General features: G+C 47.4%; 2 protein-coding genes and 1 pseudogene across 2 annotated transcripts in view; all 3 read right to left on the bottom strand.

The window, feature by feature from the left end:
• PARL (presenilin associated rhomboid like) overlaps window positions 1–7,154 on the bottom strand; it is a 37,563-nt gene extending 30,409 nt beyond the window's left edge. The window contains exon 1 of the mRNA XM_004382294.2: window positions 6,975–7,154. Within this exon, the coding sequence (XP_004382351.1) occupies window positions 6,975–7,099 (125 nt within the window). The 5' untranslated portion in view covers window positions 7,100–7,154. The remainder of the gene's footprint in view (window positions 1–6,974) is intronic.
• A 2,001-nt stretch (window positions 7,155–9,155) lies between these two features.
• LOC105755986 (40S ribosomal protein S2 pseudogene) lies at window positions 9,156–11,698 on the bottom strand (annotated as a pseudogene).
• A 1,630-nt stretch (window positions 11,699–13,328) lies between these two features.
• On the bottom strand, window positions 13,329–13,963 carry LOC101354692 (cytochrome P450 2D3-like). Its single transcript, XM_012557248.1, has 3 exons — window positions 13,943–13,963; window positions 13,641–13,782; window positions 13,329–13,543 (listed from the first exon to the last, which is right to left on the bottom strand). The coding sequence occupies exons 1-3, from the start codon at window positions 13,961–13,963 to the stop codon at window positions 13,329–13,331; spliced, it is 378 nt and encodes a 125-aa protein (XP_012412702.1).
• Window positions 13,964–14,258: the final 295 nt, after the last annotated feature.

The following is a 14,258-nucleotide window of genomic DNA, read 5'->3' as shown; positions in this document are numbered from 1 at the left end:
TTGTTCCCGCGGTGCGATAAATCGCCTCTGTAACTCCCACCAACCCGGCGTCCTTGGGACCCAGGATCTTGGGAGAGAGGGAGAGGCTTACGGATGGACTGGGGTGCCTTGGGGCACTTTTGGCAGAGCTAAAAGAGCTTTCTAACACTTGCCTGAGTAAGGCAGAGGCCCAGGGGCCAAAAGAGCTTTGTAACACTTGCCCTAGCAGGGCAAAGGCCAAGGGCTAGAGACAGCATGGCTGGAAGAGGTTGTCCTGATGGAAGAACTGTATCCTGAGCATTCCTGATTCTGAATTGTAACCTGTTACTTCTCTAATAAACCCCATAATCGTGAGTATTGTCTGTGAGTTGTGTGTGGCCACTGCAATGAATTAACCCCAGCACAGAAGCAGAGAGTGCCGTGCGAAGGACGGTTGGTGTCAGAATTGGTAAAGGTGGCAGAGAGGAGGCATGTCTGACCTCTGCCTCATAGGAATCAGCCTTGGGCTGTTGATCTTGATCCTCCTTCCCCCTGTGAGTTAGAGATCAGAAGCCACCCCCATGCATCATTTTTACAGGTCTGGCTCTCCGATATTTGTCCCATCCTCTGATCGGGTTTCTGAACTCTATTATAACCTTATGGGACCACGGACATATCTGAGGTCGGATATTGCCCGAAAGGATGTTACGCAGCACGTGACGGTATTCTGTGGGTTATCTACACTCAGCTGAGCTGTCCTGCTGCTGGACTCCCTGGAGTCACTCATGCATCCACCGTCAGCTGACTGCTCGACTGGAGCTGGAGTGTCTGAGATGGCCTCACGTTATCTGGAGCCTTTGTGCTGGTTGTCAGCTGGGCCGGACATCTCTCTCCACACAGCCTCTGCAAGGCTTCTTGAGGCCCAGGCTGTGGAGTTCACACATCACTTCCACTATGTGCTACTGGTCAAAGCAAGTCAGAAGGACAACCCAGCTTCAATGGGTGGGAAACAAATGCCATTCGGGATGCGAACAGCTGCAAAATACCGTGGCCATGGTATAACCTACCGCACCAGCTGTGGCAGCGATTTCTCAATCCTGGCTACATATCAGAATTGCCCGGTAAGCTCTTATAAACACCCCACCACAGCCCCACTTTATTCCAGTAAGGTCCAGTCCCCGAGGGTGGGGCCTCGACAGCAGTAATCTAAGGGCCTCCTGGGTGATTCTGACCACAGCTAGGGCTGAGATCCATCACAGATTTGGGAAAAACTCTAGTGTACATACAAATTACCTGGGGATCTTGTTAAATCGGATTCCAATTCAGCAGGTCTGAGATTCTGCTCTTCTAACAAACTCCTGGTTAGAGGTTGACAAACTATGGCCTGAAGGCTGGATTTGGCCCTCCAGCTAAGGGTGGTATTTACAAAAACGGGAAGCTAAGAATGGTTTCAATATTTTTAAAGAGTTGCTAAAAAATATATATATATATATGACAGAGATCATACATATGTGGCCCTAAAATATTTTCTATCTGGCCTTTTACAGAAAAAGTTTGCCAGCCCATCCTAGATGATGCCTATGCTGCCAGTCTATGAACCACACTGAACAGCAAGAGCTAGAACCTGACCTCCCCCATCTTCAAACGAGTTTGCAATCCACTATATTTCTACTTGAACTAGAAAAGTTTGTTAGCTACAAATTAATCCTATCCAACTAGGTAACAAAGCAAAGAGCTCCAGTACAAAAGCTCCACTAGGGCAGACTCTGCCAAGCATTTATTGGCTGACTCCTGGCATCCATGCCCTCTCTCCCCTTCCTGACCAACCCAAAACCAAACCCACTGCTGCCGAGTCAATTCCAACTCATAGCGACCCTATAGGACAGAGAAGAACTGCCCCGTAGGGTTTCCAAGGCTGTAAATGTTTACAGAAGCAGACTGCCACATCTTTCACCCTGGGAGCAGCTGATGGGTTCAAATCGTCCATCTTTCAGTTAGCAGCTGAGCTCTTTAACCACCGCACCACCAGGGCTCCTTCCCTCCTTCCTAACCAATCCCAAACCAAACCCACTGCTGACTCACAGCGACCCTACAGAACAGAGTAGAAATGCCTCACAGGGTTTCCAAGGCTGTAATCTTTATGGAAGCTGACTGCCACATCTCTCTCCCTCGGAGGGGCTGGTGGCTTCAAACTGCTAACCTTTTGGTTAGCAACCGAGCGCTTTAACCACTGTGACATCAGGTCTCTCTACTTCCCCTTCCTAACAGTACCCTGGAATTCCCAGCTATTCTGGTCAAGCTCCTGACAGACTTAAACCAACCTGCACATCCCATGCCCTGCCAACTTCATGGGATTCAAGGGTGGACGTGTGTCCGAAGTCAACCAATCAGATCCAATAAAAATTTAAGATTTTGTTTGTGATACCGGAGCAGAGAACTTTTTCTGCTGGATTTGAATCTAGAAATACATAGCCCCCACGTGCTGCTGGCAGCTAACCTACAACCACAAGCAGACAGCAGCACGCTGAGAGAATAAAGCCAACAATCAGAAGCAGAACCAAGCCGTGGAGGAAAATGGGGTCCTGGTGACAATCTGAGACACTGGATCTTACCTCACCAGAAGCCAGCACTACCTCTGGACTTTTCTACTGCATAAACCAATAAATTCCCTTAACTGTTTAGGCTGGTTGGAATTGGGTTTTCTGCTGGCATAAGAATGCTTTTAGAAAGTTTGCAAGCAGCCATCCAAGGCACAACAATCGGTCTCTATTCCTCCGGAGCAACAGAGGAAGGAGAGTCAGGAACAGGAGGAGGATATGAAACTGCCTCCATGAACAAACGCCTCCTTTGCCACGAGACCAGAAGAACTGGATGGTGTCTGGCTACCATTACTGAACATTTTGATCCAAGATTCTATAGACGAATCCTGATCAAAAGGGGGAAAATGCAGGACAGAATTTCAAATACTTATGGACTCCAGACTTCCTGGAGCCATGAAGGTTGGATGAACCCCTAAAACTATTGCCCTGAGAGCATCTTTAAACCTTAAACCAAAAATATCCCCTGAAGTCTTCTTAAAACCAAAAAATAGTTTATCTTAGCTAGCAAAAAATGTCTGCCTTGAGCGTTATGCTCTTTTAAGATCTATATAGGATTAAACTGACAACACCAACTCAAAAAATTAGATAGGAACCTCAGGAGCAGTGAATTTATGTTAATGGAGGAGGAACAACTCGGAAAAAGAGGGTGAGAATAAGAGTGACACTAAACGGTACACACAGAAACCACCCACTGGTGTCTGCTTTACTGTGTATGTTCTCAACAAAATAAAACTAAAAAAAATTGTTTTTCCCAAAACACTTAAAAAAAAAAAAAAAAAAGGTTTTTAGAGATAACACGTATGCTCGTTACGCATTTTGTGATGAGGTACATTCTCTCTCCTTAGGGAGCTTTTGTTTTAAATTTCTTAAAATGCAAAGCAAACCTGGAAAAGCATAAATGTCTCCAATAGCAAATGTCTGAGATCTTATTCACAGGTTAGGTTCTTCAGCTCTACCCATTTCAGATGGGCATATAAGACGGAATAATAAATGACTTATGACTTACCTAAGTTAACTTTGGAAAACAACACAATAAAATGGACATGGGGAGAGAAGAGGGTCCCTTGAAGTTTGTACCTAACTTCATGAAGGTAGGCCTGCATTTCAGCTCTGCGGCTTCAGTTCTTCTGCCAATAACTAGTGGAGTGGAAGCAGTCTAACATGCTGAGTGGGAAGAGCTCATGAATATTTGACTTACCACTACCCACAGGACTGTTAGGGCTCAGTCTTTTAAATATAATCCCATAACTTTTAAAAGAAAAAGGCTTACCCCTATATTTGCTGGCTTAATGGCAAGTGAGGTAATACATGGTTTTATAAAGCAAATTGTTTTTAGAGTATGAGGATAAAGACAATGCAACCTGGAAAGATGTATGAACAAGTCAGCAGTAATGTCTAGATTACCAAAGACCTGTGTGAACAGATGGATATACAACAGTTTACCACTAGAAATGGTCTAATGTCCAAATGGACACAAGATGTGTCCAAGAACACAAAGATCCATACCACTGAAAACAAAACAGATGGGGGGAGGGGGCTCTACATAAACTATGTTACATTTTGCACTTCAAAAATTATTCTCTTAAAATCCACTTGGAGCTAACAGATGGTGAGTTAAACAAGCAAAATAACTTAATATGCTTGGCTTGCTTAGTTTTTAAGGACTTTACCTAAAGATATATTAAGACTGTCACCTCAATCTACAAAACGTAAGCCATATAAGTGCGATTTTGTTCCTCTGGAGAGTTCCACACAACTGACAAATTACGGGGATTTCTACTTTCAGTCCTAAACCAGGTCATTCAGACGTGCTGCCAGAAATCTGATAATAGTGAAATTTTTGAAGAACCTACATAAGACCTTCTCCTTTTCCTGTGAAAAGGCAGGACATTAAATATTCAGGCTTTGCGGACCCGCTGAACATTTCTGTCGTATAGTACTGGTTTCTCTCCCCTCCCCACCCCACCCCACCCTGTAAAAGAATGAAAAAAATGTAAACACCATTCTTGGCTAGTGGGCCGCAGCGTGCAGACCCCTGTATTACCATCTACAGTGCTTGTTAAAAACGCAAATTCCTGCTCCACTTGAGGCCTATCACACCCATCAGATGGACCAGGCCAGGCTTCTGCTTTTTAATGCATCTCCGATATCGCTCTTCTGCATACTAATTTTAGAACTAAAGGAAATCAAAACAGACCGAATAAAGGTTACATCCAAGATATACCTCCTGTTTCCTATAATTGCAGGTGCTTATCTGCAGAGACAAGGTGGCAAATGCGCTATTTCAAGCTTACCTAAATTCTCGCATAATGCACATTTTCCTATTTCACCACAAAAATGTCATTTTGAAACTTTCGATATCCATGGCAAACTTTTCTAAATGGCGCAAGCCGTTTGCAGTCAGCTGCTAACCTCGAGGCTGGTGGTTCAAACCCAACCAGCAGCTCCTTGGAAGGCCTGGAGATCTGCTTCCACAGAGATTACACCCAAGAAAACCCTACGGAGCAGTTCCATTCTGTAACACACAGGGTCACCATGAGTCGGAATCAACTCGACAGTAACGTGTTCTGCTGTTGTTTATTCAACATCACACGTGCTCCGTTTCCTACTGCCACACCATCCCTTCTCTTCTACCCAGATAGCTGAGAAATTATATGAGATCGTCTTCAAAACTCACTTTCTCCAAGAAGTCATCCTGAAATGAGTCATGTTCTTTTGAGACCACTTATTTGCTCTGTTTTCCCTCTGCAGGTGAGTACGGCACATGCACATCACACAGGCGCTGTACTATGACCAGTGTTTTTATTCTTCATTTGTTCTTTCAAGTGATCCTCAACCCCAGTTTTCACTGGCAGCTCTTCATTAATCAAATACGGTGATGTGTACGCAAATCTTACATATTTAACACACCTGTTGCTTCCTAATAAACGTTCAGCTTTCTGCCTCCCTCAAACCAGGCAATTTGGAGTACGACGGAATCAAGACCACTGAGATCTATCACTACCTCCACAGTTAACCTGGGTGAGTCAATTAACCTTGAATCACCTCATTCTCCACCTCCCCAGAAGTTTAAGATTAGTGCCAGAAGCCCCACGTTAGAGTGTATCATTAAATTAAAGATACAGTGCGTGCAAGCTTTTCACAAATTCCCTGGTAAGATTCACTTGGAATGCCTGTTAGAAATACAGGTTCTTCCACACTTCTCTGGTGATTCTCATTTGGTAAGACTGGGGCAGGCCTGGGAAATAAGATAGTCTAGAAGCACTCCAAGTGATTATGATTAGGCAGGCAATGGCTGCTCCATATTGAAGCCTCAACTATTTACTGCAGCCTAGCCCACGTGCTGATAAACACCCCCTGTTCCTTGCTACCACCAATCAGTCAGAAACCAGGAGGGTGGATACTCTGGATGAACCATCAGGAACAAATGTCAAACCAGATATACCTCGGATTCGTGGACAACTGAGAGATTTCCCTCTTCAGTGCGAAATTTAGAATCGGATTATTCTAACGCAAAAGCAGCAAATACTGATACACCATACGCTTCACTCTGCTTCTACGGGGGAAGACGCAAGTACAAGTCTTCTTCCCAGATCATCTGGAAACCAAATATTCCACTGTCTCAATTCTTCAAGAAAAGCCTCTCCTACGACAGAAATACTTGCAAGAGGCAAAGTGATGCCCTCTTCCCACTCTGCCACCCCTTAGCTAAAGAAGGTAATCTGTTGCAGGGGAACACAGGCTTTAAAACTGGACTGATACAGGAAAAAAATCGCAGCTCTCCCATTCTACCAGCTGTGCAACTTCAAGGCAAGTTCAGGTGCCTCCCTTAAAAAAAAAAAACTGGTTGTCCCCGGACACCCTGCTCAGAAGGGAAGCCACTCCTTTCAGCTAAAGATTAGACACACGTGAGGAACGTGCTTCTCAGATCAAAGTACAGGAGACCAAACGGGCAACACCTGCCCAAAAGCAAAGACGAGAAGGCAGAGCAGGAGACCTAGAGGAAGGGACAGGGAGCGTGCTGACACACTGTGGGGATTGCAATCAATGTCACAAAACTGTGTGTGTATCAATTTTTGAAAGGGAAACTAATCTGCGCTATATATTCACCTAAAATACAATTTTAAAAAAATGGGTTCAGTATTTTCCTCTCAATTACGAGGCTCGGCAGGCAATTAACCCTCAGAGGCTGGTTCCCTTCCGGTCAAGTCCCTCCCGATGGAACGGGCCATCGTGGGCTTGCGGGGAGCTGGGCCGGTCACTGTGCCCCGGCCCGGGGCAGGACGGAGGCGAAAGGCGAGGAGGAGACAGTACGGGGCGGGTGAGAAGCGGGTGAGCCGGCGGGCCTCCGCCCTGGGGATGCGCGGCCGGAACTCAGGGGCCGGGAGGCGAGAAGCCGAACGCGGCGGCCATTACCTGCGTCCGAGCAGCCGCGGCGAGGCCAGGGCCGCACTGAGCTCCTCGCAGCTACGGCCGCCCAGCAGCGGAGCCCACGCCTGGCCGCAGCCCCAGCCTCTCCGCGCCCAGCCTCGCCACGCCATCTTCCCAACCTCGGCTCCACCATGGCCCGACCTTGCCAACCCCGCCGTGGAACCACTTCCGGGGCAAAGGAAGGACCATAGAGCGCCGAAGAGCAGCTTAGAGCGCCCCCGTGCGGCTGAGTGGAAGCCGGCTCAGCCTTCCCTGATCTGCATGGGCTAAGCCTGGACCTGGGTACTAGGCATTCTACCTAAGTTATTGGATTGAATACAAAACACTCCTTGAGGTAGATATTACCATGACTGAGTTACAGCGGCTCAGAGGCTCAGACTGGTGAAGAGACTAGCCCAAAGTTACAGAATTTTCTTAAATTACTTCTCTACTGAATCCCACCATTACATGTCGTCATGCTGTGACGCTTAGGAGGATATGATGCCTCATATCTTTAACAAGAAACCCAAGCTTGAAATGAAAATACAGCTTTCTAGATAAAGTTCAAACGTCATGATTCAGCCCTTGCCTGTCAGTCAGCTTTATTTCCTGCCATTCCATCCCTCCAACCCTGGCTGCAGCCATATTGAATGGCTTGCGTTTTCTCAAAGACACCCTGCTAGTTCCCATCTGTGCGTTCATGTATCCCTCTCACTGCCCTGAAACGCTTTTCCCTTCTCGCCCTCTCCACTTATCTAACCAACATGTCCTTTGGACCAACTTCAAATGTCACCTTTTCTAGGAGGCCTTCCCCAGACCTCCAGTCTGATTTAGATGCCCTTCCTACGTGCCTTTATACAGCTTTATGCATAGCCCGGAGCCCTGGTGGCACAGTGGTTAAGCGCTTGGCTGCTAACCAAAAGGTCAGCCATTTGAAACCACTAGCTGCTCTTGGAAACCCTATGGGGTGGTTCTGCTCTGTCCTATAGAGTCGCTATAGGGTCACTGAGTCAGAATTGACTAGACAGCAAATGGGTTTGGTTTGGTTTTATGCATAGCTCTATAATAGCATCTCATTCATAGATACTCATTAATCACCTACAGTAGGCCAGGCAATGTGTAAAATCTAGGGGCATAATTTAGATAGACACCATCTCTGATCTCACAGAGATCCTAAGCTACTTGGGGGAGAAGGGAGCAAGGTAATAAATAGGCAATTACAATTGTGAGATGTGCTATGATCAGAGAAGCATAGGGTGCCGTGGGGCTTTAGAGGAGGGAGCCATAACTCAATCAGGACAGGGCTGGCAGACAGGGAGAGAAGGCTTCCCAGAGAAATTGATAGAGATTACCAAAAGAAGAAAAGGGCTGGAATGTTCTAGGCACAGAGAATAACATTTGTGATGTCTACCAGGGCACAACTCATTTGAGAAGTAAAAGTAATTTCACTTTGGCTATGTCATAGTTATTAAATCTGGGATTTGATTTTACCTTACTTACAAGCTAATAAGTTAGCCTATGATTGTTTCATGGATGATAGCAGAAGACAGAAGACTCCTGGGTCAGAGACAAAAGACTTTATTACCCAAGTGTTGTAGACTGAATTGTGTCCACTAAAAACTTATGTTGAAGTCCTAACCCCTGTTCCTGTGAATGTGATCTTCTTTGGGGAAATAGAGTTTTCTATTGTTATAGTTGGGCCAAACGAGGTCATACTGGAGTAGAGTGAGTCCTAGACCTAATCCCTTCTGAGACATGTATTTTATAAAAAAGGAAAACAGCCACAGGGGAAAGACAGATGCCATATGACCACGGATGATGATGGAAGCAGATGCATCTACCCAGGAACACCAAGGGTCGCTGGCAACTACTAGAAGTTGAAAGAGAGCCAATGTCCTGAATTTGGACTTCTAGCCTCCTGAACTGTGAGCAAATAAATTTCTGTACTTTAAAGCCACCCACTTTGTGGTATTTATGTTACAGCAGCACTAGGAAGCTAAGATACCAGAACGCAGCAAGCAGCTTGAGCATCATGATTGTGTGGGTTCCCCTTCATCCCTAAGCGCCACGGTAGCAATGCCATGGGCCAGATAGTTGTAGTACGTGTGGTGGTTTGCATCTCAACTAAAGAACACTGAGCTTGGGGAATCTACTGCTTTTTTGTTTTTCAGCCTTAATTAATTCACTTTATTTTTCTTGTATAAAAACTGCCACAGCTGGATCCTGGGTTCTCTGCATAGAGACTCCGATGTGGGTCTTTACAAGATGGTCAGTGAATTCCTGATAGGGAGACTTGGTAAGCACAGTCTCTTTCCAGAGGTTAGGGGTGAGATAGCTGTAGGTCTTGGAGATAACATCAAAAGTGGCCTTGACTCCACCAGCCTGAGACCAAAAGAACTAGATGGTGCCTGGCGACCACCAGTGACCATCCTGACAGAGAACACAACAGAGAGTCCTAGATGGAGTAGGAGAAAAGTGTGGAGCAGAACTCAAATTCATGTAAAAATACCAGACTTAATGGTCTGACAGAGACTGGAGGAACCCCCGAAACTATGGCCCCTGGACACACTGTTAACCCAGAACTGAAACCATTCCTGAAGCCGACTCTTCAGACTAAGATTAGACAGGACTATAAAACAAAAAATAATACATGTGAGGAATGTGCTTCTTAGTTCAATCAGATACACAAGACCAAATGGGCAGCTCCTGTCCGGAGGCAGGATGAGAAGGCAGGAAGGGTCAGGAACTTGTTTAATGGACACAGGGAACCTGGGGTGGAAAGACAGAGTGTACTGTCACATTGTGAGGATTGCAACTAATGTCACAAAACAACATGTACATAAATTTTTGTATGAGAAATTAACTTGAGCCGTAAACTTTCACCTAAAGCACAATTTAAAAAAAAGTGCCCTTGGCAAAGTTGCCCAGGGTGGCAGTACAGCCCCAAGCTGAGGTGTACAAGTCGTCAATAGTGGCCGTCATCAACAGCTCCTTGAGCACAGGGCGTAGACTATGCCAGCGCCTTTGGGGGCTGGGATGAGGCACATCAGCGTAGAGCTATGGCGGCTGATCACCTTGAGAGGAACAGTGTGGGGCTTGCCAATCTTGTTTCTCCAGTAGCCCTGCTGAACGGGGACAAAGGAGAGCTTGGCCAGGATGAAGGCCCCACAGAAGGCAGTGGCCACCTCCTCGGAGCACTTAACACCCAGGCTGATGTGGCTGTTGTATCCTCCAATAGCAACAGATGCCTTGAACATGGTTCACTGGCCAGCATGCATCTGCTTTTGCACAGGCATGAGTTTCAAAACCTCATCCTTGAAGTACATCCCCCAGGAAAAAGCCAGTGATCTCAGACTCCTTGATGGGAGAAGAGATAGATCTCCTCCAGGGACTTGATCTTCATGTCCTTGACCAGGTGGCCTAGCTTGGTAATGAGGAGCCACTCTTTGTCCTTGGCCTTGTCTCCATGAGCTTCACAGGCTTGGCCCTGGCCCAGGAGGCCACTGCCGAAGCCTCTGTGAAAGCTGCTGTGGCCTCCCATTCTAGGGCCCCAGGGCCTCTGGGCCCTCCTGCAGCACCGGCATCATCCCCATTTGGTGTTTTCTCAGATTAATGGGAATCTACTGCTTTTATAGTAAGTGGTAAGCAAGCCTGTTCTTTATCCTGGAAGGAGACTGTCTTAGGCTGGGTTCTCTAGAGAAGCAAAACCATTGAAGCATATAAATAAATATATATAGAGAGATTTATATCAGAGAAATGACTCATGCAGTCATACAGACTGGAAAGTCCCAAGTCCATGGGTCAGGCTGGAGACTTCTCCTGACTCACATATTGGCAGGAGCTGGCAAGCCCAGCAGGCTGCTGGCTCACAGGCTGTGGATGCTAACAAATCCCAAGATAGGTGGATAAGCTGCTAGCTCAAGTCCCAAGAACTGGAGGTCAGATGAACAGGAGACAGCTACAGGATCCAAAGCAAGCAAAAGCCAGAGAGATTGGCCAGAAAGTCCACCTCTATTGGATGCAGGCCACATCCTCAAGGAAACTCCCTTTCAGCTGATTGGCTACTCATAACAGATCTCAGCATGGAGGTGATTACCTTATATCAGATCTCATTAAGGAGGTGATTACATCATCAGATAGCTGCCAAACTATATCATAACTGCCAAACCACTGAGAATCATACCCCAGCCAAGCTGACACCCAACCTTAACCATCACAGAGGCATTGCCTCATTCCTCAAGAAATGCTCTTCATTTCTGCATCTTGTGAGTGAGGCACTCACTGTCCTTTGCTCCTTTTGGGGGATGTTTGTATAGCAAACAACCTTGGAAGATAGAGATAATGTTTTTCTTCAGGGCAAAAGGCAAGTTTGCTTACAGACTTGGAAGATAGAGATAGTATTGCCCTACAGAGAAAAGGCATATTTATTGCCCATTATAAAAGACTCAAGGAGCCCTGGTGGCACAGTGGGTAAGTGCTCCACTGCTAACCGAAAGGTCAGTGGTTTGAACCCACCAGCTGCTCCCTGGGAGAAAGTTGTGGCAGTCTGCTTCCATAGAGATTACAGCCTTGGAAACCCTATGGGGCAGTTCTACTCTGTCGCATAGGGTGGCTCTGAGCTGGAATCGACTCAATGGCAATGCATTTAGTTTTTTGGTATAAAAGACTCAAGTTCCCTACGCGCAGGGCTCCTCTCCTATCATGCAACTCACTGAGTGTGCAGGTGTCATCTGGCCCTTTTGCACTGTCTGGTAGGAATTGGGGCTCAGAGAACCAGGACAAAAATACTGATACTCTAGCTAATGCTATTGCTGTGAGTACCAGATTGTTCTTCGCCTCTGACCCAGGGGACTTGTGTTTTCTACCAGCATCAATGAAATTATGTCAGGCTAACTTGTTAGCTTTCAAGTAGGATAAAATATCAGATCCTTCTCAGTTCTTAACAGGGATCTATGAATTTATAGTTTCAGAAGGAGGACTTCTCTAGGGGCTGACAAGAACTTAGGTGTGGTCATAGGGCTGACAGCTGGAGAGGAATGAAGCTGGACGCCACCAAAGATGAGGAATCCCAGAAACTGAGCATCCTGAGTGTGGGCTGGGTTGCTGACATGGACTTGGGGTCGCCAGGATGATGGTAGGATTTGGAAGGAATCCCAAGACTTCAGTGAAGAAGGGGTAGTGAGCAGGAGATGGGTAATAGTTCCGAAGAGGTGCTAGAGATCGAGGGTAGAGTCTCAACAAAACAGAAATGCATGCTCAAGGTGATTGGTGGATAAGTGTCTGAAGGAATCATTAGGGCAAGGGGATGATGTGGCTCACCTCCAGAACCCAGGGGATCTAGGGCTGGGATGTGCTGGATGTTCTCTGCTTGCCCCTCCAGATCCCTCTCCTATCCTGCTCCAGCCCTCTGGAGGCTGACCTTTGTGGACCACATCAATGGGCTCCTTTGCCCTCTGGCTTCCAGCTGGGCTCAGCCAATTGCAGGCACCAACAGGAGATTGGAGGGTGGAAAGAGAATGAGTTTAGGGCACTTATTCCCCCCTTTGGAACCCTGGTGGCACAGTGCTTAAAAGCTATGGCTGCTAACCAAAAGGTCGGCAGTTTGAATCCACCAGCCGCTCCTTGGGAACCTTATGGAGCAGTTCTACTCTGTCCTATAGGGTCGCTATGAGTCAGAATCGACTCAATGGCAACGGGGTAATAAGTGTACAAAGGTATCTCATTTTGATTTTCATTGCATTTCCCTAATGTAAGTCATGAGTTGTTCTAATAAACAAGGGTTGTCTGGAGACATAGGGTTCAAAACTTGGGGACCCCTGGGGGACAGGCAAAAGGAGTCCTTGATGGAGAATTTGTTGGGAACCGCTGCAATGGCTGCTTGCTAGCTTCCTCTTTCCCTGTCAGAGGCCTGCAAAGACTGCACTTCCTCCCTCTAGTCAGAAGAGGGCAGGAGAGGGCAGGAAATAAGCTCCCTTCCTTGGTTTATCCAGCCCCACCATCAAAAGCACAAAGCTTTTTGCTCAAAGCCTTTTTCCCTCTGAACCTACTTCCCTCTGAACCCACTTAGGTGCTGCCTTGTGAAGCTCGATTCCCCAAATTAACCTTGTGAAATGATTTAATGCCAAATCTTAACTAGCCTTGTAAAATCCTTCCCTACCAAAGCTAAGCTACCTAAACTGAGCTACTTTTGTAGAATCCTTGGTAAGTCTGCCCTCCAATGTCACCCCACAGAGCTTGTGTTAGGGGAGCCATGAGTAGCTGAACTGAGTGAACCCCTCTTCTTCCTCTTCCCCGACTTTGCAGGAGCCGAAGGAGACTGAGGAAGGACCTCGTAGGGGACCAACCTCCTTACCTAGCTGGCTACAGGCCATCCTCCCTGGGACCTGGGCTGGGGCTGCTTAGGTGGGGCACTGCATAGATCTCCTGGGGCTGGAGCTGCAGAGTGCCCCCAAAGATATAATCCAGCCTGAGCCCCAGGCTCCACTGACATTTGAAACTCAAAGACCCCGCGGAGGGTGGCAATCTCAGGAAGAGCTCCATCTGGGCCAGCTGGTGCCCTGGGCACATCCGGGGGCCTGGAAACAGAGGGAAAGGTCAGGGGGTGGCAGCTGTCCCTGTGTCGGCCCCACCATGCCCCCTACCCACCACCCAGGACCCAGCTATGCCCAGTACCTGCAGAGAATGGCAGGAAGGCCTCATTGACAATGAAGTTTCCTTCCTTGTCCAGGAAGTGACTGGGGTTGAGCTGTCGGGGAGTCTCCCAGCACTTGGGGTCGTAGAGCACGGAGGCCAGGTTGGGCAAGATGATGGTGCCCTGCAAAGAAGCTGGTGTGGCTCAGGGGTCTCAGGTGGCCCAGTGCTCAGTCCTGACACTGGGCCAAAACGAGCTCAGAGAACACCCAGTGTGCTGGTAGGATGGACCAGGGGTCAGAGGGCCTCAGGAGAGTCAGTGGGTTCCCTCCCTCCAGGCTCACATCAGTGAACAGGCTGAGCATCAGGCCTTCATGGCTAAAGGAGACCCAACTTTTCCCTGAAGGCTCCCAACCCAAGTCTAGGGACAGAGTCACTGCCTCGTACGAAGAAGGCAAGAGGCTGTTGGGCACGAATGTAGGGGACCAAGTATCGCACAGGGCAACAAACACAGTGTGTGTGTGTGTGTGTGTGTGTGTGTGTGTGTGTGTGTGTGTGTGTGTGTGAGGGCAAAAAACACAGTGTGTGTGTGTGTGAGAGAGAGGGGGCAACAGTGTGTGTGTGTATGTGGGGGGGACAACAAACACTGTGTGTGTGTGA

This window comes from Trichechus manatus, unplaced genomic scaffold (genome assembly GCF_000243295.1).
Source record: "Trichechus manatus latirostris isolate Lorelei unplaced genomic scaffold, TriManLat1.0 scaffold00092, whole genome shotgun sequence".
NCBI classification, from domain to species: domain Eukaryota; kingdom Metazoa; phylum Chordata; class Mammalia; order Sirenia; family Trichechidae; genus Trichechus; species Trichechus manatus.
Note: the sequence above shows the minus strand (reverse complement) of the source record. Positions and strands in the feature narration are given on the sequence as shown.

Excerpts from the sequence above, each read along its gene's own strand:
- LOC101354692 (XM_012557248.1), bottom strand. The coding sequence starts at position 13,963 with ATGCTCAGCCTGTTCACTGAT. Across the intron at positions 13,783-13,942 it reads TGCTCAGCCTGTTCACTGAT|GGCACCATCATCTTGCCCAA; the intron begins GTGAGCCTGGAG and ends GCTTCTTTGCAG. Across the intron at positions 13,544-13,640 it reads CTTCCTGCCATTCTCTGCAG|GCCCCCGGATGTGCCCAGGG; the intron begins GTACTGGGCATA and ends CTCTGTTTCCAG.